This window comes from Bos grunniens, chromosome 11 (assembly GCF_055505025.1).
Source record: "Bos grunniens cultivar Pamir isolate PY7600 chromosome 11, Bosgru_T2T1.0, whole genome shotgun sequence".
Classification (NCBI taxonomy): domain Eukaryota; kingdom Metazoa; phylum Chordata; class Mammalia; order Artiodactyla; family Bovidae; genus Bos; species Bos grunniens.
The window spans coordinates 5,407,577-5,432,057 of NC_141175.1; the positions used below are offsets into that span (position 1 = coordinate 5,407,577).

Here is a 24,481-nt window from a genome sequence, read left to right on the forward strand (position 1 = left end):
TGAGATGAGTGCAGTTATGCGGTAGTTTGAGCATTCTTTGGCATTGCCTTTCTTTGGGATTGGAGTGAACACTGACCTTTTCCAGTCTTGTGGCCACTGCTGAGTTTTCCAAATGTGCTGGCATATTGAGTGCAGCACTTTCACAGCATCGTCTTTCAGGATTTGGAATAGCTCCACTGGAATTCCATCACCTCCACTAGCTTTGTTCGTAGTGATGCTTTCTAAGGCCCACTTGACTTCACATTCCAGGATGTCTGGCTAATTAACACCTACTGAATGGAATGTGGAGTGTTAGTTGTTGGGTTGCTGGGTAATGAGCTGAGGTTTAAAAACAGACCACAGGAGAAGTTGCAATAGATTTATTACTCACAGGTCCTGGAGGAGGTACATAGCATACCTTGAGGGGCCACGCAGGAGGTCCATGCAGAGTGCAGACAGAGGCAGGCCCTGGGCCACATATCTCTATCAGGGTCCATGGTTGGAGTGTTTTGACATATCCAGACTAGGCTGAATTGGGCAGTTTGAATGGAAAGAGCAGGGTTTTGGTAAGTTTCTTGGAGGGTTTTATTTCAAGGTCACGTATAAGGCATACAGGTGCTGGAACGAAACAGCATCGACAAGAGCGATCATTTGCTGGTGACTCTCTGGGTGCTATATAAGACATTTGCAAGAGTGAGGGGCGAGTGTCAGTTTGAAGTCACGGCAGGCACCTTGCCAAACACAATGGATGTCAGGGCAGCAGTGCCCTGGAGTAGCTTAGCTCAACTCTGATACACAGTAGTATAGAGAGACTGGTAGGGGAAACACACTGGGCGAATCAGTTTTTCATTGGTAAAGTACTGGCTCTTCTTTTTGAAATGTGAGGCAGTTCATTGGAAAGCGTTTTAAAATGCTTAGTTTAATGATAGCAGTCTAATTTTTTCCAGAGGCAAGAATTAGATGGAAAAATTGCCAGAGTTTCAAAAGAAAGGCAGGAGCTTGCTTCTAAAATTAAAGAGGTAAGTAGTTCATCTGTAGCATTTTCCTGGCATTTCTTTTTTTAAATTATGAAATAGTTCATTCAGACAGCCTATGGTCTTTTCTTAGTTACATTTAAAATCTGAGAATTCCCGGTGGTCCAGTGATTAGGACTCTGCACGTCCATGCAGAGGATGTGAATCCAATCCCTTTTTCAGGGAACTCAGATCCCTCAAGCTGCATGTGTGGTCACAATGTATATAAATCAATAAAATTTTTTTATAATGAAAAATTAATATCAAGCATATACAAAAATAGAGAAAATGGTGTAACTGCTTGTACATTTATAGTTTTTTCTGAAACTCAGTGTTCTACTCTCCCACCCAGAAATTTATGGTAATTGTCATATGAATAATTAATGAAACTAAATTTGTAGGGTTTTCCTGTATTAAAAATAAAGAAGAAAGAAAATTACATGTCTGAATTCAGGTAGACCAACAGTGACTGGGATGTGGCACAAGAAAAGTGCCTTTTTTCCCTCAATTTTTAGCTGAAAGCATAAGCTCTTTTTACTTGTTTTTGATCACAAAAATTCTTTTATAGCATGTATAACTTTTCCCCCAGTATTCTTTGGATATAAAAATATCAACTCAAGTTTAGATGAGTCGAAGCTAGAATGGCCAGCATAGAGCCCTAATGAAATGAACTGGGGGTAAGGGAGAGAGGGTACTATGAACTGGTAATGGCATTTGTATTTTTGAGCTGAGATTTTTGTCTTGAATATATTTTTGACTTCTGTGTGGCTAAATGAATATAGTTCAATTTAATGCATATTTCCACTAGCAGTTTATTTCAATTAAAAATTATGTGCTGCTGCTGCTAAGTCGCTTCAGTCGTGTCCGACACTGTGCGACCCCATAGATGGCAGCCCACCAGGCTCCCCTGTCCCTGGGATTCTCCAGGCAAGAACAGTAGAGTGGGTTGCCATTTCCTTCTCCAATAAAAATTATGTGGAAAGCTATTAAAGTTTAAACTCAGCCCAAAATTAATCTTTCCATATTTCAGGATGAAGTCTTTGTTTACTGGTGTTACGGTTTTTTGCCACTGATCACATTGTTCTGTGGGTTGTTAAATTAATTGCACTTGCAGTTTGACCATGATGCTGGCTGTATGGAGAGGGATATGGCAGTTAGCATATGAGCACTGGAGGGAGGGCCACAGCTGCCACCACCTTCTCACAGACCTGCCTCCAAGAGTGCAGGTTTGAGTCTGTCATATGCTCAGCTCCAGCTTTTCAGGAGCAGAAATAGACTAACTGAATCTCTGATGAGACTCAGGCTCCATCTCAGTTTATTCCATTATATAGACGTGGACCAAGGTGGTCGTTAGTTCTGTGGGAGTAGAGTGCTTATGAGTTTCACAGGTGTTTTTGTTGGTACTGGTTCTTATAAAAGAAGGAATAAGGTTACATGCTAAAACTAACAGAAAAGGGTATGTTCAGGCTTAGTTTTGTTCCTGGTTTTACTCAGATAATTGCTTCACAGTTCAGTAGAATTATTTAGTCTTTCTTATTCTGATACCTTCCCACATACATCAGGCTATAAGAATTTTAAGTTTACTTTGACCAAATTAAACCCTGAATAAATTTTTCTTAACGTGCTGAAATCACGTTCCGAGATTAGACTCCCCTGCAGACTGTCCTCTCTGATGGCTTCTGAGTACCTTGAGTGCTGCTGTTTCCTAGATTGCAGGTTCCCACCTGACATTTACTGAACATTTTTCTGCCACATAAGTGGCAAGTGTGTTACAGTGCAAAGAGGCCTATCATAGTGAAGAAGTTTTTAGATACAAGTGAACATTGATGAACTTTTATTCTCTTAGGTTCAAGGACGCCCACAGAAGACACAGAGCATCATCATCTTAGAGTCACACATCATTTGCTGCACGCTGAGCACGAGTGGTGGCTTGCTGCTCGAGGCTGCTTTCCGTGGGCAAGGAGGCGTCCCCTTCAGCTGTGTCATCGTTGATGAGGTCAGTGAGCAGTTGGCCATATAGCTCTTGCCTAGTGCTGTGAGGAGGAAGTCCTAGGTGAAGAGTGGCTGCCAAGATGTTGACATAGTGGCCTTTTTGCATCTGATTTTGATCTGCTCTTAAACCTGTATATTCCTGTATGTTGAAATATGCTGCTAATAAACCACCATGATGAAAACTGCTTTTCTAGTATTGGAATTATAGTCTTAGGTATTCCTGATCTTAACAAAATCCATCCCAAGGATTGTCTAGCTCCTGCTTAGAATATCTCTGGTTACCTTTTGAAGCATTTTTAATATAATTGGATAGCTCTGAGCACCATATTTTCAGCTTTTCATCCTAATTCCTAGTTCATTCATTGAGCAAGTATTTATTGGTTACCCACTGTTTGCTAGAATCTAGAGCCAGAAGACAGAAAGAGATGGAAAATGAAGGATAAAGAACCCGTTCAGGAGATCCGAGATCCAGTATTCACCAAAATGAAGGAATAGAAAAGATGATGAAATAGTTGAAGGAAATATTGCCAAATTGAAGTGAAGCTTGAGGGTTGCAAATGTGAAGTGGCCTCCTGAGGAGGAGAGCGGGCGGGTGGGTGGGGCACGCCGAAACACAACCCTGTTGGGCACACGTCCAGCGGGAACAGACAGACCGACCGGGGACAGGACTTGGCCCTTGCAGTTTATGGCTGCTTCCCAAGTGATAGTGGCACCTGAAAGATGGCTGACTTCCACAATGTATGTGTGTTGGAGCAGGGGGGTTGTTTTGGGTTTTTTTCCCCCTCCAAGCATTTAGAATGTTCTTATTGTTTTCTAATCAAAGAAAATCTTTATTTTTGATATTTGGTGCAGAAGGAGAAGGTGTACGTTTTTGAATGGCTAAGACTTTCATTATGAATTACACTGTATATGGATAAAAAGTAACAGAGAAAACTGTGACTGTATCTCCGTTCTATACTTTCTTACCAAGGCTGGACAGTCTTGTGAAGTTGAAACTCTTACTCCGCTCATCCATCGTTGCAACAAGCTTGTCCTCGTAGGAGACCCTAAGCAGCTCCCTCCCACAGTCATTTCCGTGGTATGTTTTTTCACATTCATGTTGCTGTAAAGTGGAAGGGGTCTTTTGGTTTTTTGTTTTGTGGGGTGGGCATCCTCCTTGGATCATCATCTCTTACTTGCAGGGAGAAATAGGGAATGGCTGAGGAAAGAGAACAGCCACTGTTTAGAGCCTTCATAGTAAAGTCTCCAAAAATATTCTTTGTTCATAATGAGCTTGTGTGTGTGTGACAGGAGCATGTAGGTGTCAAAAGACCAGAAGTTGAAGAACAGAATGTCCCATGCGCAATGGGCTGTCCCTCTGAGAAAGGCAGTGTGCAGGTCTTCTAAGGGACGATTTGTTTTCATAACATAGCCACCAAACCCATGATAAAAACTCTAAAGGCAAGGGAAAGGATCCCAACCTCGTAATTTATATTTATGTATATGCAAATTTTGAGGAAACCAGTAAGATAAATTATTCTTACAGTAATGTGTACAGTATTAGGATTCCGTATCCTATAATGTTCCTCACACGCTCTGAAAGGGAAGGTGGAAGGAAAGAGACTGGGCTCCGCTTGTGGGAAGATGAGCAAGCAGCACGGTTGTGTCCCCTTCCCTGTTGTGTGAACACTCACTAGAACTGCTCCTGGAAGTGCATGGCACAGTCAGGATCCGGATGTTTTGGGTAATCTTGCACAGGTCTCCACCTAGGTTTTGAAACTGAATAACATTGGAGCATTTTACTGATACAGAGAGTGTGCGTGCAGAGTAGTGGCTGCATGAACAGTCCCAGAGAACAGACCATTTTCACAGCATTTCTGTTTAGTTATGTTCTGTTTGGTTATGTAATGAAAGCGTGTTGCTGTTTTTTGTTGTTACTGTTCTTTGACTTTGGGATCATCAACATGATCGTGCAGTTCTTTGATATCTGAGCACTTGTGCGTGACCATGTGAAGGGGTAGGCTAGGAGTACCCCTGACCTGGAGTTAAGACCTTGTCCGTGGGGAAGAGCTGCTGCACCAGGGTTCGTGGGGAGTTAGGAGGAGCCAGCTCCGCACTGCGTTATGTGACTAATACAGCGTTTCAGGGATTGACTGATGACTTCTCGAAGGGCCTTAGCATGCAGTTAGCGAAAGGGGGTTGTTGATAGTCCTCAGCTTTACTGCCTTCTTTGGTAATTGATTAAGAACAGCAGAAATGAGAAGAAGAATATTTGGGCTTTTCTTATTATAAAAATAATACAGGCTTATTGAGAAATTTTCAGAAAATGATTATAAAGTTAATTTTCTCAACATGCCTTTCTGACCCCCTATTTCTAGGAATAATTACTGTGAATAGTGCAGTGGATAATTTGAACAGTTTGTGGTCATGGATGTGCAAAGTTGCCTTTTCTCCAGTCTCTGTTTATTGAATGCTAGCCTAATTCAGGCACTGTTTTAAGTTCTAGGATTATGACAGTGTTGAAAACTGACAAAAATCTCTGCCCTTACAAAGCTGACATTCTAGTGGGTAACAGACAATAAGTTACCAAATTCAGAAGGTTGGGTAGTTACAGGGAATGTATGCATTTGGTGTGCCAGCTTTGACCTTGTAAAGGTGGCAGAATCAGTCTGTGTCACACTGCCTTTTTTCCAGTCAATAAATAAATCAGGAATGTACATTCATGTCAAAACATGAAAATCTCTGTCATTTGGTAGGACGGACCTGGTTTTTTTTTTTTTTTTCTGTAAGTAAATGTGCTACCTCCTATAAATCCATTTTCTTTTTTCCTAGAGTGAAGTAAATGAGTTTTTTTGTTAGCTTGAATAGATAAACTTTTGAGGTATAGATGATAATGCCAAATGTCCACTAAGAATATTTATTCTATTTAATTACACAGACCTATTTAAAATTGCATATTTATATAATCACTTGCATAAATAATACAAATAGGAAGTAATGTCTTCTTTCTCCACTCTGATAGTTTGTGAAACAGGTTTATTAAAACTTTGCATATACATCTTCAGTGCTCATTTCTGCAACATACTCAAAGTTTCCACTATTCTTTCTCAATTTTGACATGGTGCTAACATTGAAACGTATATCCTAAGTATATCCCAACTGTGATTACATGAAGACACTTTTCTTCATTTGTCAATTACCTCTGTTTCAGGTTTCAGGTTTGTTGTAACCCTTTTTTGGATTTATGAAATCAACTTAGTTTGTCTGTCTCCTCCATTAGAATGTTAAGTTCTGTGACACTCGATGTTATTCACCTTAGACTCTCAGCACCCGAAGCTTTAGACGCTAAGTGCATATTGCCTGGATGGATGGATGAAGAAATTGGTCTTTAAGAGGCTGGTTTACAATGACATTCATTTTTTCAAGCTGTGGGAGCGCAGCCCAGAAATAATGGTTAATATCTGTGTTAAAATTCTTTGCTGCTTTTCTCATCCGTTCTTTCAGGTGACCTCTGTTAGCACCAAAATAGCGATGGTTGTGATCATTCACAAGATCACATCATTCATCAACAGTATGTGGGATTTCTAAATAAGGAGAATATGCCTCAGCTTTTGTAGTCACGCTCCGTGGCTTTTCAAAGGTGGAAGTCAGAAACATCTTCTTTCTCTGAATCTTTGGTTGTTGGTAATGCCATGTGCATTTTATTTATTTATTTTTTCAGCTTTTTTATTTTTTATTATAACATGGAACTACTCTTAAAAGCTTCTAAGTGAAAATATATCTTTTAAATTATATTTTAAAATGAAGCCAAAGTTTCTTTTTAATCAATGACACTGTAGCTTTGATGAAATACATGTAAGAATATCTAGCTCTGCTGCTATGCAGTTCTACAAAATTACAAAAACTCTTATTTTTTAGAATTAAATAAAGAAAACAATTTATAACTACTGTCTGTCTTCCACGTACATGATCTCATGTAATATTCACAATACTTCTAGTATCATTATGAAAGTGAAAGTGTTAGTCCCTCAGTCATGTCCAACTCTTTGCAACCCATGGACTGTAGCCCATCAGGCTCCTCTATCCATGGGAATCTCCAGGCAGGAATACTGGAGTGGGTTGCCATTTCCTTCTCCAAGCCATGTGCATTTTAGATGTACGTTTGCTGTGTACATTGTAGAGCTCAGTAATTGTTTTTATAATAGTGGGAAAAGTACAGATGAGTCGTTAGAAATTATTGCTTTGTCTTCCCCCTTTCAGAAGGCACAGGACTACGGCTATGACCAGTCGATGATGGCCCGCTTCCACAAGCTCCTGGAGGAGAGTGTGGAGCACAACATGATTGGCAGGCTGCCCGTCTTACAGCTCACCATCCAGTACAGGATGCACCCGGACATATGCCTCTTTCCTTCTAGTTATATTTATGATGGAATCTTGAGAACAAATAGGTGGGTTCTTCTCATTGCATGTTAGCTTGTTTTATTTGTAGGTTTGGCTGCTTAGGAAGAATAGCTCTTTTACAGTGCTCTTAAGTCTTGTTATTAAAAACATAAAGGTTTAATAATTTAAATTATAAAAGTCATGTTGATTGTAGCAAATGCAGATAAATGAAAAGGGGGATAAAACCAACCCCCCTATTTATACTACCCAGAAATAATCACTAGTAACATTTTAGTATATTTACTTCCAGTCCTTGTACTATGCACATCTTTTTTTTTTTTTTTTTCCTTTTTCTCTTTTGGGAAAAAAGAATCATACCATGCTTTACCTACTATTTTATACTTTGCTTTTTTCATGTACTGTATTAGTAATTTTCCAGTCATAATTGTTATATTTAAATACATAGATTATTCTCCCTAGCACTAGAATAGAAATAAAATTCACTTTCTTTTAGTGTATTGAAATTTTATTTTTTTAAAGACAAGTCCTTCTTGTCCCCTTTTCCCTAGCTCTCTCCCTGCCACATACACACAGAAAAATGGTAGTAATAATTTTAAAAAATGTTTCTGACTTGACTTGTGTTCTAAATGCTGCTGCTCTTTTATAGAGGGACAGAGACCAGTCGGTGCTCATCTGACTGGCCATTTCAACCCTACCTCGTGTTTGATGTTGGAGATGGCTTAGAAAGACGGGATAATGAGTATGTTCTCTTATACTTCAGTCTTCACTGATGGTGTCAGAATTTTTATATTGTTTTTGTTTATATTTAAGTTCAAAATACGTTTCATACAAATCTCTCTGCCTAGTGCCAGGGCACAATCATTTTCTTTTAGCTGGATTGATAAATTCATCTTTTTAATCATAAAATTACTGATATCTTTATGTATTTCAGTCTTTCAGTTTTTCTTTCTTAATTGTATTAGTCGGGATTATATTACCTAACATGTGATAAGCACTTAAGTAGATCCATGCTGAACTCACTGCTGTTGCTGCTAAGTCAGTTGTGAGTAAAATAGACGTGGCCCCAGTGCAAGGCTATTGTGGTCTAACACGAGGCAGACATTAACCAGGCCATTACTGTGGTGATTGATTATTCCAGTTGGGTAAAATATTGGGAAGGAGAAATACAAACACAGTTGAATTAAGGTGTGAGGCAGAGGGTGGACGATACTTTGAGCATGTTGGATTGTGTGAATCGATCGGGTGGTCTGTGAATGCTAGTGCATGATCCACTTGGCCTGTGGTGGGGAATGAGAAAAGTGATACATCTGAAGCTCTTTTCTCAGTGTTGGGAAGATAATAAATCTGTAATAGGAGCTCTTCATTAGTCATGTCTTCATTATTATAAATACCTTTGTTCTCACTGTGGCTATCCCTGTTTTAACAAATGAAGAAGCTGGTGTCTAAACTTATTTGACTCCAAGCTCTTTTCTGTCATACAGCTTCATGTTTCACTGGGCAGTTATTCTGTTTATTCATATGTACAGTGTTAATAATGGTCATTATAACAGCCTCTTTGAATCACTTCTGACTGAATAAAGATAAAGCCTCCCAATCTACCCTTTACTGTAATAGAAACAAAGTGGAACTTAACAATTGGACTGCTATTAGTTTTGATGTCTTGTATTTTTTTTTTTCATCTTATTTAGCTCATATGTAAATGTTCAAGAGATAAAACTGGTAATGGAACTAATTAAACTTATTAAAGACAAACGAAAGGATGTTACTTTCCGAAACATTGGCATAATAACCCATTACAAGGCTCAGAAGACAATGATTCAGAAGGATTTGGACAAAGAGTTTGATAGAAAAGGGTGAGGCATCTGTATTTTTATGGCTCTTTCCAGTTTCTCTGTTGAATTAAAAAGAAGAAAGAGGGGATGGAAGGAGAGAAGAAAATGAAACTTAACCCCCGGGGCAGGGTCATAGACCCTGGTAACATAGAACAAGGAGACCAGGACACTGGCTCCACAGACTTGTGCTGAGAAGGGAGTGAGGTTACACTTGTAGCACCTGTAGACGGAGTGCCTGCTGCCTTTTCGAAGGTCTTCACCATTACACTTGACAGTGGAATTGACTGAGAAACTCTCCAGACCTTTCCATTTAGTTGGATGACTTGTTAATCTAAATTCTAATTGTAGCAAGATATACATAGTCACATTTTCACTTAGAAAAAATTATTTAAACCTTTTAATGCCTTCATGTATAGGGTGAAGATCGTGTCTTTGTCTCCTTTTACCTCAACAGTAAAATTAAAAATTAAATATTGGAAATCCAGTAACTCCGTAGTTTCTGCACCTCGAAACACACAAACTACCAAAATTGACACTAGGGAAAAACCAGAAACATTGGATAGATCTATTAAATGTAAACAGATTGAGTTAGTAATCAAACACTTACCAACAGAGAACAAAGCCAGGACCAGGCTTCTCTGGTAAATTTATCAAACATTAAGATTTAACACCAGTCTTTTTGCAAATGCTTTCGAAAAATAGAAGGGAAGACTACTCATTTTATGGGGCCACTATTATCTTGATACCAGAGCCATGGAGACATCACCAGAAAAGAGAACTACAGACTAATATATCCTTTATGAATGTGGATGCAAAAATTCTCAACAAAATAATGGCAGCTGAACGCAGTAGCATATTAAAAAGATTATAGACCAGGATCAAGTGGAATTTATCTCAGGAATGCAAGGTTGGTTCAATATATGATAGTCAGTCAGTGTTCTGTACCATAATTAAAGGGAAACCCCACGTGGCTGTGATCATCTGAATAGATTTCATTTATTTGAGTGAAAGCATTTTAGTGCAACAACAACCTTTCATGATAAAAATACTCAACAAATTTAGGAATAGAGGGGAACTTCCTTAGGCTAATAAAAGATATCTATGAAAAACCCATAGCTCAAAAACCATACTTGATGGTAAGATGAAAACTTTCCCTATATGATCAGGAAGGATAGGATGTCTGCTCTCACTGCTTTTGTGCAGCATTGTATTAGAAATTCTGTGCAGAGCAGTTAAGTAAGAAAAGGAAATGCAATATTTGTGCAAACTGCTAGTCCTTATAAACAAGTTCAGCAGAGTTGTAGGATACAAGATCAGTATGCAGAAATCAGTTGTATTCAGCAGCCACGAGAAATCTGAAAAAAATTGTTTTAAATTCCATTTACGGTAGCATCATAAAGAACAAAATACTTAGGAATAAATATAACCAAAGAAATAAAAGCTCCTACACTAAGTACAAAAAGTTGTTGAAAGACATTGAAGAACTCCAAAATAAGTGGAGATAGTCCATGTTCATGGATTGGAAGACTTACTAAGATGGCACCTTTCCCCACGCTGATCTACAGGTTCGTTATCTCCATCAAAATTAAAACTACAGTTTTGGAAAAGCTTACTGCAAAGTTCATGTGGAAGTGTAAGGTACTTTGCAAACAACTTGACAGAACAGTGTTCGGGGGCTCACACTTTTTCAAAATTTACTACAAAACTGTCAACATTGTGGTACTGTCATCCGGGTAGACATATAGACTAATAGAAGTGAGATTCCACAAATAAATCCTTACGTTTGTGCCCAGTTGATTTTTCAAGAAGGGTGCCAAGACCATTCAGTGCAGAAAGAACAGTTTTTTCAACAAATGGTGCTGGAATTAGTATAAGGTATCCTCCTGCACAGAGTGAATATTGCCCCGTGTCACACTGTATATAGTAATTAACTCGAATTAGAGCCCTGAGTCTTCAGAGACAAAATTATAAAATGTGTAAGGAAACAAAAGTAAATTCATATGATCTCAGATTAGGCAACAGTCTTAGGTGTGATATCCAAGCACAAGTAACCAGAGGAAAATTAAATTGGTCTTCATAAAAATGAAAAGCCTTTGTTTCAGACAACACTATCAAAGAGTGAAAAGATAAACCACAGAATGGGAGAAAGTACTTGCAAATTATTCATCTGATGAGTTATATCCAGAATATAAAGAACTCATACAACTTGATAATAAAATGACAGTCTTATTTTGTTGAAAAATGTGAATAGCATTTTTCAAAAAATAAAAATTCAACAGGCACACTGAAAGGCATTCCACATCATATATCATTAGGGAAATGCAAATCAGAACTACAATTAGATAACCAAACCATTTCATATCCACCACGATGACAGTCATTGAAAAAACAGGCATTAACAAATTTTGGCAAGGATGTGGAGAAATTGAAACAATACATTGCTGGTGAGAAGACAGAATGGTAAACCATTGTGGAAAAGTTTGGCAGTTCCTCATAAAACTTAGTTACCACATGACCAGCAGTTTCATTCCTGGATACATACCTGCTTTGGGGAAATGTTCACAGGAAAGTTTGTACAGGAATGTTCATAGCAACATTATTCATGATAGTTAGAAAGCAAAGACAACGCAAACTTCGAAAAATTGTATATGGATAAATTGTGTATTTGTACAAGCAACCATGCAGTTGTAGAAGGAATGAAGTAGTGGGATATTTTGTGACACATGTGAACCTTGGAAAACATTGTGCTAAGTGAAAGAAACCTGACACAGAAGGTCACATGCTCTGTAACTTCATTTACATGTGAGCTATGTCCCATGTAGAAAAGTCCATAAAGATAGAACATAGATGAGTGGTTGCCAGGGCCTGGCGGGGAGGAAATTAAGAGACTGATGGCTAATGGGCACAGGGCTTCTCCACTGGGAATAGACATGCTTTAATAACTGTTTTTCAGTAAATATGTTTCTCTTTAATAGGGCAGCAGAAGTCGATACCGTGGATGCCTTCCAGGGGCGTCAGAAAGACTGTGTTATTGTTACATGCGTCAGAGCAAATGCCACACAAGGCTCAATTGGGTGGGTAACTGTCATCCTTGAGTTTTTGCTTTGTTTATAATCCAGAAGTAGGTCTATTTTTAATCACTCTTAAGAGAGTACCATTGTTTGCTCAATTATATAAAAAATTACATAACATCATGAAGTTTTTTTTTAAGTTATGTAGTTGGTCCACTGTTAGGTCTGCTTTTCTTGGTTCCTTGTGTCCATGTCACAGAGTGAATCTTTTTTCACTTGAGAAAATTAGATGATTGAATCCAATATATTTTGCAGGGGCATGTTCCTCTCCACAGTATGTGTCATAATTGATCTACTGTCATATTTTTAGGATGTTTTAAGACTTAAAAATCACAGCATTAAAATTTCTAATATCTAAGTCACGATAGGAAATAGGTGCATCACTTTGAAGGAAAGCTCCAGACATCGTTTGTTTATTGTTTTTGATGAGAATTGCCCTATGCCAGGTCCCCTGTGTTGAGAGAAGGGGTGCAAAAGCATTGTGATTTTAAAGCAGAAGGAGCCAAGAAAAGCTGTCAGAAATATCGCCTGTGTCTCACATACACTGATACATGGCCTAGTCATTCCATACAAAGAAGTAACTTTTTTTTTTTCTTCTTCTATTGCTTAGATTTCTGGCAAGTTTGCAGAGATTGAATGTCACCATCACACGAGCCAAGTACAGCCTCTTCATCCTCGGACACTTGAGAACCCTAGTGGTAGGTACATTCTAGAGGATCAGGGATCTCAAAAGGTTGCCCCTTATTACTCATACTGGGTTGAGGTTTTGTTTTTATCTTTCATCAAAATGGAAATGATTTCGAGGTCACAAACAATAGAGTTCCTCTTACCCCTCACCCCCACCTTGTTAGTCCCCCAGCAGCTTCTTCATGGGAGCTTTTAGGCACCCAGACTGTTCTTATCTTAGCCCAGGACCCAAGTAATCACAGTGTGCTCTCAAGATGACCTTTAAGAAATTTTTTCTACATCGTGGGATTGGTCAGCCCTTAGTAAACTTAGTTAATGTGGTCTCAGCTCAGCCTGATGCCAGAGAGAGTGGGAGTTTGCAGGTGTGTGTATGGATCTTCACTTCTGTCCTGACACTTTGAGCCGCACCACTTGCTGCTTCCCTTGAGAGATGAGTGCCATCAGAGTCCTCTGTCAGAGCAGATGCTCCTCCAGAAGGGTCAGGTTCCTCTTGTGGTCCACAGACAGTATAGCGTAGTTGGATGAACCACAGCTGGATAAACGTGTATTTGCTGCTTTGTCTCATTTAGGGGTAATAACTCAGTTTCTCTAATTTTAACAGTCTTTGGTTTATCTTAGCAGAAGTGCTAACTTAGTTCAGTTCAGTCGCTCAGTCGTGTCCAACTTTTGTGCCACCCCATGGACTGCAGCACGCCAGGCCTCCCTGTCCATCACCAACTCCTGGAGCTTACTCAAACTCATGTCCATGGAGTCGGTGATGCCATCCAACCATCTCATCCTCTGTCGTCCCCTTCTCCTCCCGCCTTCAATCTTTCCCAGCATCAGGGTCTTTTCAAATGTCAGCTCTCTGCATCAGGTGGTCAAAGTATTGAAGTTTTAGTTTCAGCATCAGTCCTTCCAATGAACACTTGGACTGATCTCCTTTAGGATTTGACTGGTTGGATCTTCTTGCAGTCCAAGAGACTCTTAAGAGTCTTCTCCAACACCACAGTTCAAAAGCATCAACTCTTCAGCACTCAGGTTTCTTTATAGTCCAACTCTCACACCTATACATGACTACTGGAAAAACCATAGCCTTGACTAGATGGACCTTTGTTAGTAAAATAATGTCTCTGCTTTTTAATATGTTGTCTAGGTGGGTCATAACTTTCCTGACAACTTGGTGAAGTGAAGCGAAAGTTGCTTAGTCATATCTGCCTCTTTGCAACTCCGTGGACTGCACCGTCCATGAAATTCTCTAGGCAAGAATACTGGAGTGGGTACCCGTTCCCTTCTCCAGGTGCTCTTCCCAACCCAGGGCTTGAACCCAGGCCTCCCGCATTACAGGTGGATTCTGCACCAGCTGAGCCCCAAGGGAAGCCAACTTAGTATTTCCCCCTATTTTGTCTAGTTCCACCAGAGGGCGTTCAAATACAATCTCCTCCTTCAGCTCTTCCCTAGGTCTGTGGTCTGCAGCTTTCGTTGTTTGGTACCTCCTTGAAATAATTTTTAAAAGCTGCATATCCTCCATTTTAAGTTGATACTGAGAATCTTTTATCAGAAGGATTGATAAAGGTTTTGTTTATAATATGTTGTAAATACTGACATTTTAAAATAAGGCTAATAAAAATAAATCTATTATGTCACTCTTTTAAGTGTATCCAGTGGGGTAGAGACCATTGTTATTCTTTCTGCTGTTTAAAATTGAATTGTCATCTGTACTGTTCAGGATATAATTCAGTGGGTATAATGAATATGTTTTCATAATTAAAAGGCTGTTAATATGACTTTTAGGCTTTTCTGCCACAAAAAAAGTTTACAATATAAATTGAACTTTTAAGGAGTTGTTTTTCATAACTGTTTGGGAAAACTGTGAAAATTGTACTTTTTTGGTAACTTCCTATTGTTCAGTCACTAAGTCATGTCTGACTCTTTGTAACCCAATGAACTGTAGCACCCAAGGCTTCCCTGTCCTTCACTGTCTCTGGGACTTTGCTCAAACTCATGTCCATTGAGTCAGTGACGCCATCTAACCCATTTCATCCTCTGCCGCCCCCTCTCCTCTTGCCCTCAATCTTTCCCAGCATCAGGGTCTTTTCTAATGAGTCGGATCTTTTCCAAGGAGTTGGCTCTTCACATCAAGTGGTCAAAATATTGGAGCTTCAGCCTCAGCATCAGTCCTTCCAGTGAATATTCGGGTTGATTTCCTTTAGGATTGACTGGTTGGATCTCCTTGCAGTCCAAGGGACTCTCAAGCGTCTTCTCCACACCACAGTTCAAAAGCATCAATTCTTTGGTGCATCAGTTCTTCTTTATGGTCCAACTCTCACATCTGTACATGACTACTGGAAAAACCAGAGCTTTGAGTGTACAGACCTCTGTTGGCAAAGTGTTGTCTCTGCTTTTTAATATGCTATCCAGGTTTGTCATACCTTTTTCCTTCCAAGGTGCAAGCATCTTTTAATTTCATGGCTGTAGTCACTGTCTGCAGTGATTTTGGAACCCAAGAAAATAACATCTGTCACTGTTTCTACTTTTTCCCCATCTGTTTGCCATGAAGTGGTAGAACTGGATGCCATGATCTTAGTATTTTGAATGTTAAATTTTAACCCAGCCTTTTCACTCTCCGGGCTTCTCTCATCGCTCAGCTGGTAAAGAATCTGCCTGCAATGCAGGAGACCCCAGTTCAATTCCTCGGTCAGAAAGATCCCCTGGAGAAGGGATAGGCTACCCACTCCAATATTCTTGGGCTTCCTTTGTGGCTCAGCTGGTAAAGAATCTGCCTGCAATTCGGGAGACCTGGGTTTGATCCCTGGGTTGGGAAGATCCCCTGAAGAAGGGAAAGGCCACCCACTCCAATATTCTGGCCTGGAGAATTCCATGGACTATACAGTCCATGGGGTTGCAGAGTTGGACATGACTGAGCAACTTTCACTTTTCACTGTCTTCTTTCACCCTCCTCAAGAGGCTCTTTCTGCCATTAGAGTGATATCATCTGCATATCTGAGGCTGTTGATATTTCTCCTGCCAGTCTTGATTCCAGCTTGTGAGTCATCCAGCCGGACATTTCACATGATATACTCTCCATATAAGTTATATAAGCAGGGTACAGTATACAGCCTTAATGCACTCCTTTCTGAATTTTGAGCCAGTCTCTTGTTCCATGTCTGGTTCTAACTGTTGCTTCTTGCCCTGCATATAGGTTTCTCAGGAGACAGGTAAGGTGGTCTGCTATTCCCATCTCTATTTACCATAGTTTGTTGTGATCCACACAGTTAAAGGCTTTAGCAAATCTATAGTGAATCGTTCAGTTCAGTTGCTCAGTTGTGTCCGACTCTTTGCGACTCCATGAATCGCAGCACGCCAGGCCTCCCTGTCCATCACCAACTCCCAGAGTTCACTCAGACTCACGTCCATCGAGTCAGTGATGCCATCCAGCCATCTCATCCTCTGTCGTCCCCTTCTCCTCCTGCCTCCAACCCCTCCCAGCATCAGAGTCTTTTCCAATGAATCAACTCTTCGCATGAGGTGGCCAAAGTACTGGAGTTTCAGCTTTAGCATCATTCCTTCCAAAGAAATCCCAGGGCTGATCTCCTTCAGAATGGACTGGTTGGATCTCCTTGCAGTCCAAGGGACTCTCAAGAGTCTTCTCCAACACTACAGTTCAAAAGCATCAATTCTTCGGCACTCAGCTTTCTTCACAGTCCAACTCTCACATCCATACATGACCACTGGAAAAACCATAGCCTTGACTAGACGAACCTTTGTTGGCAAAGTAATGTCTCTGCTTTTCAATATGCTGTCTAGGTTGGTCATAACTTTCCTTCCAAGGAGTAAGCGTCTTTTAATTTCATGGCTGCAGTCACCATCTGCAGTGATTTTGGAGCCCAGAAAAATAAACTCTGACACTGTTTCCATTGTTTCCCCATCTATTTCCCATGAAGTGATGGGACCAGATGCCGTGATCTTCGTTTTCTGAATGTTGAGCTTTAAGCCAACTTTTTCACTCTCCTCTTTCACCTTCATCAAGAGGCTTTTGAGTTCCTCTTCACTTTCTGCCATAAGGGTGGTGTCATCTGCATATCTGAGGTTATTGATATTTCTCCCAGCAATCTTGATTCCAGCTTGTGCTTCTTCCAGCCCAGCGTTTCTCATGATGTACTCTGCATAGAAGTTAAATAAGCAGGGTGACGATATACAGCCTTGACGTACTCCTTTTCCTATTTGGAACCAGTCTGTTGTTCCATGTCCAGTTGTAACTGTTGCTTCCTGACCTGCATATAGGTTTCTCAAGAGGCAGGTCAGGTGGTCTGGTATTGCCATCTCTTGAAGAATTTTCCACAGTTTATTGTGATCCACACAGTCAAAGGCTTTGGCATTGTCAATAAAGCAGAAATAGATGTTTTTTCTGGAACTGTCTTGCTTTTTCCATGATCCAGCAGATGTTGGCAATTTGATCTCTGGTTCCTCTGCCTTTTCTAAAACCAGCTTGAACATCTGGAAGTTCACGGTTCATGTATTGCTGAAGCCTGGCTTGGAGAATTTTGAGCATTACTTTATTAGCGTGTGAGATGAGTGCAATTGTGTAATAGTTTGAGCATTCTTTGGCATTGCCTTTTTTTGGGATTGGAATGAACACTGACTTTTTCCAGTCCTGTGGCCACTGCTGAGTTTTCCAAATGTGCTGGCATATTGAGTGCAGCACTTTCACCGCATCATCTTTCAGGATTTGAAATAGCTCCACTGGAATTCCATCACCTCCACTAGCTTTGTTCGTAGTGATGCTTCCTAAGGCTCACTTAACTTCACATTCCAGGATGTCTGGCTCTAGGTGAGTGATCACACCATCATGATTATCTTGGGTCGTGAAGATCTTTTTTGTACAGTTCTCCTGTGTATTCTTGCCACCTCTTCTTAATATCTTCTGCTTCTGTTAGGTCCATACCATTTCTGTCCTTTATCGAGCCTATCTTTGCATGAAATGTTCCCTTGGTATCTCTAATTTTCTTGAAGAGATCTCTAGTCTTTCCCATTCTGTTGTTTTCCTCTATTTCTTTGCATTGATCAGTGAGGAAGGCTTTCTTATCTCTTCTTGCTGTTCTTTGGAACTCTGCATTCTGATGCTTATATCTTTCCTTTTCTCCTTTGCTTTTCGCTGCTTTTCTTTTCACAGGTATTTGAAGGCCTCCTTAGACAGCCATTTTGCTTTTTTGCATTTCTTTTCCATGGGGATGGTCTTGATCCCTGTCTCCTGTACAATGTCACGAATCTCCGTCCATAGTTCATCAGGCACTCTATCAGATCTAGGCCCTTAAATCTATTTCTCACTTCCACTGTAAAATCATAAGGGATTTGATTTAGGTCATATCTAAGTGGTCTAGTGGTTTTCCCTACTTTCTTCAATTTCAGTCTGAATTTGGCAATAAGGAGTTCATGATCTGAGCCACAGTCAGCTTCTGGTCTTGTTTTTGCCGACTGTATAGAGCTTCTTCATCTTTGGCTGCAAAGAATATAATCAGTCTGATTTCGGTGTTGACCATCTGGTGACGTCCATGTGTAGAGTCTTCACTCTCAGTGAATTCACTCGGAGTGAATCTATAGTTACTTCACAATAAAGGTGGTTTTTTAACTTTTTCTTTTGTACTGGAGGGCAGCCGATTTAACAGGCAATGTGGTGATAGTGTCAGGTGAACAGCAAAGGGACCCAGCCATTCATATACATGTAAATTAAGATTTTTGTAAAAGTTCTTTTTCCTGTGACCATAAGGATCAAAGTGTTTAACAATTGATATCTTATCAGTTGAAGAACATATTTACAGTGATTATTTTTATACAGTTAAATTCTGATCATATTCAAACCTGAAAAGTCAATGTTTGCAGAGCTGTGTGTCTTAGGTGCTTGGATTACCGAAGCCTTCGTGGGCACCCCTGTGTTCACCGCAGGTGATTGTACCTGCCCCAGCAGCTTGCTCTGCAGTCAGCCTGGGGACGGGTGAGAATGTGGTGGTGACTGGGAAGGGTGGAGTGGAAGGGCAGGAAAGCCCCAGGAGGGGACGTGGGAAAGCTGAAGTTTGAAAGCTAAAGTTTGGAAATAGATTCCCAGAGAACGCCCCCACATCCCTCCCCCACCAAGGGCATCTCCGTGAGCCCCCAGAGTCACACACATGCAAATTTGCAGAGCGCTGCTGTCCCACTCTGGGAAGCTAGAGAAACTCAGAAGAAAAGCTCCCAGTCTGACTTTTGGACTTTCTCGTCTAGTTTACGGGTTTCTTCCTGGGCTTCTCCCCTGCCCCCTTTTTGGTTTTCAGCCCAGTTCCCCTTATGGGAGTGGAGTGCGGACTCATAGCGCTCCCTCAGACCTGTTCATGTGACCTAGGGCTTGGGTTAGAGACCATGTTTAGGTGCCTCAGACTCAGTAAACCCACAGCAAGGCCACCTGCTTTCCAGGTTGGAGTGCTGGCACTTTGTCATATAAGAGGTCTGTGGGAAGGTTTCAGGCAAGAGCCAGGACTTGTTCTTTTTAAAAATGGTTTGACCAAAAGGCAAGAGCTTGTAGTCACCCAGCTGTGAATTTCTCCAGGATCGCACACCCTGCAGTCAAAAATGATGAAATGTGGAAACAGAGTGCGTTTCAAAGTCATTTAAATAAAATAACCATTCATGTCTTCAAGTTGAGGGAGCAGACTCATAGAGGTCAAGTGACTTGAGCATGGTCACACAGCAAATAAATACTACGGCTTCCCTGGTGGCCCAGCTGGTAAAGATTCTGCCTGGAATGTGGGAGACTTGGGTTTGATCCCTGGGTTGGGAAGATCCCCTGGAGAAGGAAATGTCTACCCACTCCAGTATTCTGGCCTGGAGAATTCCGTGGACTGTATATGTATAGTCCATGGGATCGCAGAGAGTCTGACACGGCTGAGCAACTTTCACTAACTCTATACCCCCAGCCACCTATAGTACAGGAGCCCACAGGAGGGTTGTTGCTCAGTCACTAAGTTGTATATGGCTCTTTGGTAGCCATCCTTTTTCTTCTCTTTCCTTTGTCAAAAAGTCTTCATCGTTTTTCCCTGCACTATACTCTCTCTTCTAAGGAAGCCCAAGTTTTGATGCTTGTAAATAAGCAGTTTATTCCCTCTCTTCCTTTTAGAGGAAGAGAGGAGAGATGCATGAGTTGGATTTTCTTTCACCTTCTTTAGATGTGCTTTTCATAACTTAAAGCTCTTCTAGAAGAGATAGAAAGTTTCATGATATCTTTAGAATAGTATCTCAGTGAATTAAGATGGTTCAGCCTGATGGAGTTTGGGAAGCCTTTGGGAATTTGGTGACAGCTATGGACCTGTTTGTAGAACAGTCAACATGCACTCAAAAGTTAGAGCTTGCTGAAACTGAGCCTTCCTGCCGTCTTCCCGGAGGCAAGCAGCATCAGAGGAAATTCAGTGGGATGACGCAGCCCTCCTACAACTGCGTCATCCAGGACACTAACCCCAGTCACGTGTGGTAGCAGAGAGCTTGAAATGTGGCTGGTGCGACTGAGGAAGTGAACTTCTAATTAACAAATTCAGATGGCTGCACAAGGCTCCTGACAGCAGACAGAATTGCATGACAGCTAATTCACCCACATGGCTTGAGTAACAGTGACAGAAGGGCAGAAGTCTTTCTTAGAGCTGTGCTGAGTGCTGTTTTGTAGCAGCGTGTTTTATCGTTCTGTATGCATCTTATTTTTTCTTTTGGCTTTGTCAAGTAATGGATTCTTGAGAATCCGTTCATGAGGGTATACTTAAACTATTTGTTCCCAAGCACGTGAGTGTTTTTTGGGGATGTAATTTTCTTCCTTCTCTTTGTCTCAAGGAAAATAGACATTGGTATCACCTGATTCAAGATGCACAGAAACGTGGCGCCATTATTAAGACTTGTGACAAGAACTACAGACACGATGCAATGAAGATCCTGAAGCTCAAACCATTGCTTCAAAGGAGCCTTACTCACCCTCCTGCTGTCGCTCCAGAGGCATCCAGACCCCAGGGTGGCCTACCCAGCAGCAAGCAAGATGGTGAACTCAGCAAGACATCTTTTGCTTCTTCCCTATACCACTCACCCTCTGACTCCAAAGAAGCCACAGTCACTGAGGCTGCAAAGGATCCTGAAAGGCCACCCAATCAGGACTGGCTTCGGGACCCAAGACTGCTGCGGAGGATGGGCTTGGCCTTGGATGCCCAAGGAATAAGCCTCAGGGAGCCGCAGCCCTTGAGCCCCCAGCATTCCGGAGCAGCGCCTCCTTTGGGCGCCCCAGGCTGCCCTGGGAGTCCCCAGGAGCCAGGCACCATCAGGCAGCAGGGAGTCACCCTGAACAACCACACGCCTCACATGCAGTGTGACTCTCCAGTTGCTAGTACTGACACTTCCACAAGCAAAAAGAAGTGTGACCAGGAAGAGGGGGTGCTCAGCCACAGGAGAGAAACTAGGTCCTTGAGTGTAGGGGATCAGGAGTGGTGGGCTAGCTCCCACGCAAAGAGGAACTCAGACTGGGATGAGAGGGTCCTGGAGGAGGACAGCTGCTCAAAGAAGAGACGGGTTTTATAGTACGGCCGAACAGCAGAGGCTGTCAGCCACGACCATTGCTGCAGACCTCTGATGACTGACTAACAGGCTTGTCCAGATACGACTGCTTTTTTCCTTATAGGAGTTTGTTGTTGGAAAACAAAACGTATTATAATACATGGGCCTCTTGGTCCTTTCGGTCAGTTGCAGAAGCTTTCAGAGGACATTTGTGCATCAGTAATTATGTCTTTGAAGTAGGAGGCTTGCAGTGTTGATCTCTCGTTCTTGTAGAAAAGGAGGTCAGCCTGGAGAGGTTGTAGAAGTTGGAATGTATATTTGTATAGCAAATAACAAAATCCTTTTAAAATTTAATCTGGTAGATGGCTTTTCTTTCCCCTGCTTAAAATGTTAATCATTTTCAATAGAACAAACCTTATATTAAAAAAAAAAATGTGAGGAGGGCAGGTCCTTTAAACCATTGTTATGACAAAACAGATGTTTAACAGCCCAGGTAGTCTGGCAAGGAGCTGAGTTTAATGCTGCTGAGTCAGAGGTCTCTAGTTCTATTTTTTAAAAGCAGCTAGAGTCTTCTGGGGAGAAGGCAATGGCACCCCACTCCAGTACTGTTGCCCGGAAAATCCCATGGATGGAGGAGCCTGGTGGGCTGCAGTCCATGGGGTCGGTAAGAGTCAGACACGACTGAGTGACTTCACTTTCACTTTCCACTTTCATGCATTGGAGAAGGAAATGGCAACCCACTCCAGAGTTCTTGCCTGGAGAATCCCAGGGACAGAGAAGCCTGATAGGCTGCAGTCCATGGGATCGCACAGAGTCGCACACGACTGAAGCGACTTGGCGGCGGCAGCAGCAGCAGAGTCTTCTGGGGGAAACTTGGGAAGCAGAAAGTTCAGTTAGTTAAGTTGCACTGATGACCTTTGTAGACCAGGCACCCTGACACAGGATAGTGCATTTCTGTGATGAGTTCATCTTCTAGTAGTGAGCACATAGTTCTCCAGCTTAAATTCTCATTCTTCTTGAATTAGGAGAATATGAAAGTATAGTTCTTGACATGTCATTCAGATGCCCCCAGTGTATTATGAGTTTTCTGCAACTCATGGGTTAGAAATCCAGCGGTTGCCAAGTGCAAGATCAGTGCCGAGGTGGCTTGTGTGAAAGCGTGCATTTCTTGGGTTGAGCCAGAAAACTGGGTGTTCACCATCTTCCCAAGGGGTTCCTGGGGACTTGAGACAATATTTTAGACAGGAAAGAGACGGCCTTTAAAAAGAGCAGGCTGGAAGAGCAGCACGGATACTTGGGATTTCAGAACCAAGGAAAGAGTTGACAGATTTCCTCTTGTGTCTGGAGACCATTGTCACTGATGCAGATGCAGCGCTGTTGCGGGACATCTGGTTAGAGGGCTTGTGCTTCTGTGAAAGCAAGTGGCTGTAGTGGGTGGAGGTCTGGAGACTTGGGCGTGGGCAGGGCTGCCTGATTGCAAAGCCTGGCTTTCCCTGCACACAGTGGTGCTGAGGTCTCACAGACACAAGCGTGTGTTAACAGTCGACCTGCGTTTGAACCCGTGGTTGGTTGTGTACACCGTGCAGCACCCCAGCTACTCGGGGGTAGAGAGCACATCCCTGAGTGTGAACGTGCACCCTCTGAAGTGTCTCTGCTCTTCTGCTTTTTAAGCAGAAAGGGCTTTGTGTTCGTCAGAAATTGTCCTGAAGCAGGTTATTAAGAGCTTTAAAAGAGCGTTTGGTTGCCAAAGGTTTAAACACTCTACTTCTCTGTTCCCCTTGTCCCTCTCACTGCTATCTAGACCTCTGCTGATGGGCGTGGATATTCCCTGTCACCTGGGGAGCATGCGCTCTGTCCCCAGAGTCAGCCCCTGCTCCCCCGTCACGGAGGTGGGCCGAGCCCTACTTGGGGCCAGGGCTTTGTAAGCTTCCTGCCTGGCCTTTGGCAAGAAAGCTCTTTGTTGCTGTGTTTATTTTCCTCCTGTCTTGGTAGAATGCTTGATTTAGCAGACAGTTGTAGTGATCACGGTTTAGAGAGTCTAGAAGGTGTTAGCTTATAGAAGAGGTGTGATGGACACTGCTGGGCCAGGAGCTTTCCCCATGCTGCTCACACAACATGAATTTAAGGCAGGGTCTGTTGCCTGTTCCCACATGTCATGCCCACCTTTTGGTTCACCACTCACCTAGTCTGGGAATGCAAGAAGTAGCACATCAGAACACCTAACGAGCACGTGTGTCCTGACAGTCCCTCCCAGCAGAAGTGGTCATACCGGACATTGCATTGGAAACGCACCGTGGTTCCAGTTGGCGTACTTTATGTATCTGCACAAAGCACTTCATGTGTACCGTGTGGCCTTTCTTGATGTAGCTGTCACAGCAGTGTTGTTGATGGGCGGTTAATCTGCAGGTGAAAAATAATAGCTGTTTGTTTTGTCCTTGCCATGGCGTTATAAGAAAGTGCCCTGTCTTCTTTCAGTCTTAATTCTTTCAACATGAAAATATTCTACTTAAAATCTTATTTTGTTTCTTTGTATATGATTTGCCTTGAAATTACTGTGGACAGTTTATTTAGTTCTGTTTTCATGTATTATCAGGAGCAGATTTGATAAGTACATGTGAATAACCTCCTGTAAATGAGTTTTATAACAAAATTGTACTAAACTATTTTCTAAAGTCAGTTGTGCAGATTTATAGTTTTCTTTGCTGTAGTTTTCTTTCTATGCCCTGAATTCCTAGCCAGGATTTGGCAAACAATAGCCCTGTTGTCTCTGTTAAGATCTGAATATTGAGGAAATGGCAGAATTAAAAGCAGAAACAAGAAAGCTGACGCATGTTAGGAGTTATTGAATGGAGATTCAAGGGACTTCCAGGTAACTCGCTTAGTCTGCCATTGGATTGATGTTTTCATCCAGTCTGCACCCACGGTGCTCCTAGCTTCTCACCTCTTCTTGGAATCTTATCCACAAGGTAGTGAGTGAGGTACGTGTGGCCAA

At 41.6% G+C, this 24,481-nt stretch overlaps 1 protein-coding gene across 14 annotated transcripts in view; it reads left to right on the forward strand.

The window, feature by feature from the left end:
* Window positions 1-24,165, forward strand: part of SETX (senataxin) — a 90,651-nt gene extending 66,486 nt beyond the window's left edge. For 5 of the 14 annotated variants that reach the window (XM_086324411.1, XM_086324410.1, XM_086324408.1 and 2 more), the window contains 9 exons: window positions 912-998; window positions 2,839-2,988; window positions 3,955-4,062; window positions 7,224-7,411; window positions 8,011-8,103; window positions 9,053-9,217; window positions 12,172-12,270; window positions 12,878-12,965; window positions 20,782-24,165. In XM_086324411.1, the coding sequence (XP_086180537.1) occupies window positions 912-998; window positions 2,839-2,988; window positions 3,955-4,062; window positions 7,224-7,411; window positions 8,011-8,103; window positions 9,053-9,217; window positions 12,172-12,270; window positions 12,878-12,965; window positions 20,782-21,513 (1,710 nt within the window). In that variant the 3' untranslated portion in view covers window positions 21,514-24,165. Of the gene's footprint in view, window positions 1-911; window positions 999-2,838; window positions 2,989-3,954; window positions 4,063-7,223; window positions 7,412-8,010; window positions 8,104-9,052; window positions 9,218-12,171; window positions 12,271-12,877; window positions 12,966-14,089; window positions 14,594-20,781 lie in introns of those variants that run through there. The other 9 variants (XM_086324414.1, XM_086324409.1, XM_086324415.1 and 6 more) reach the window with 5 other exon arrangements.
* The last annotated feature ends 316 nt before the right edge of the window (window positions 24,166-24,481 follow it).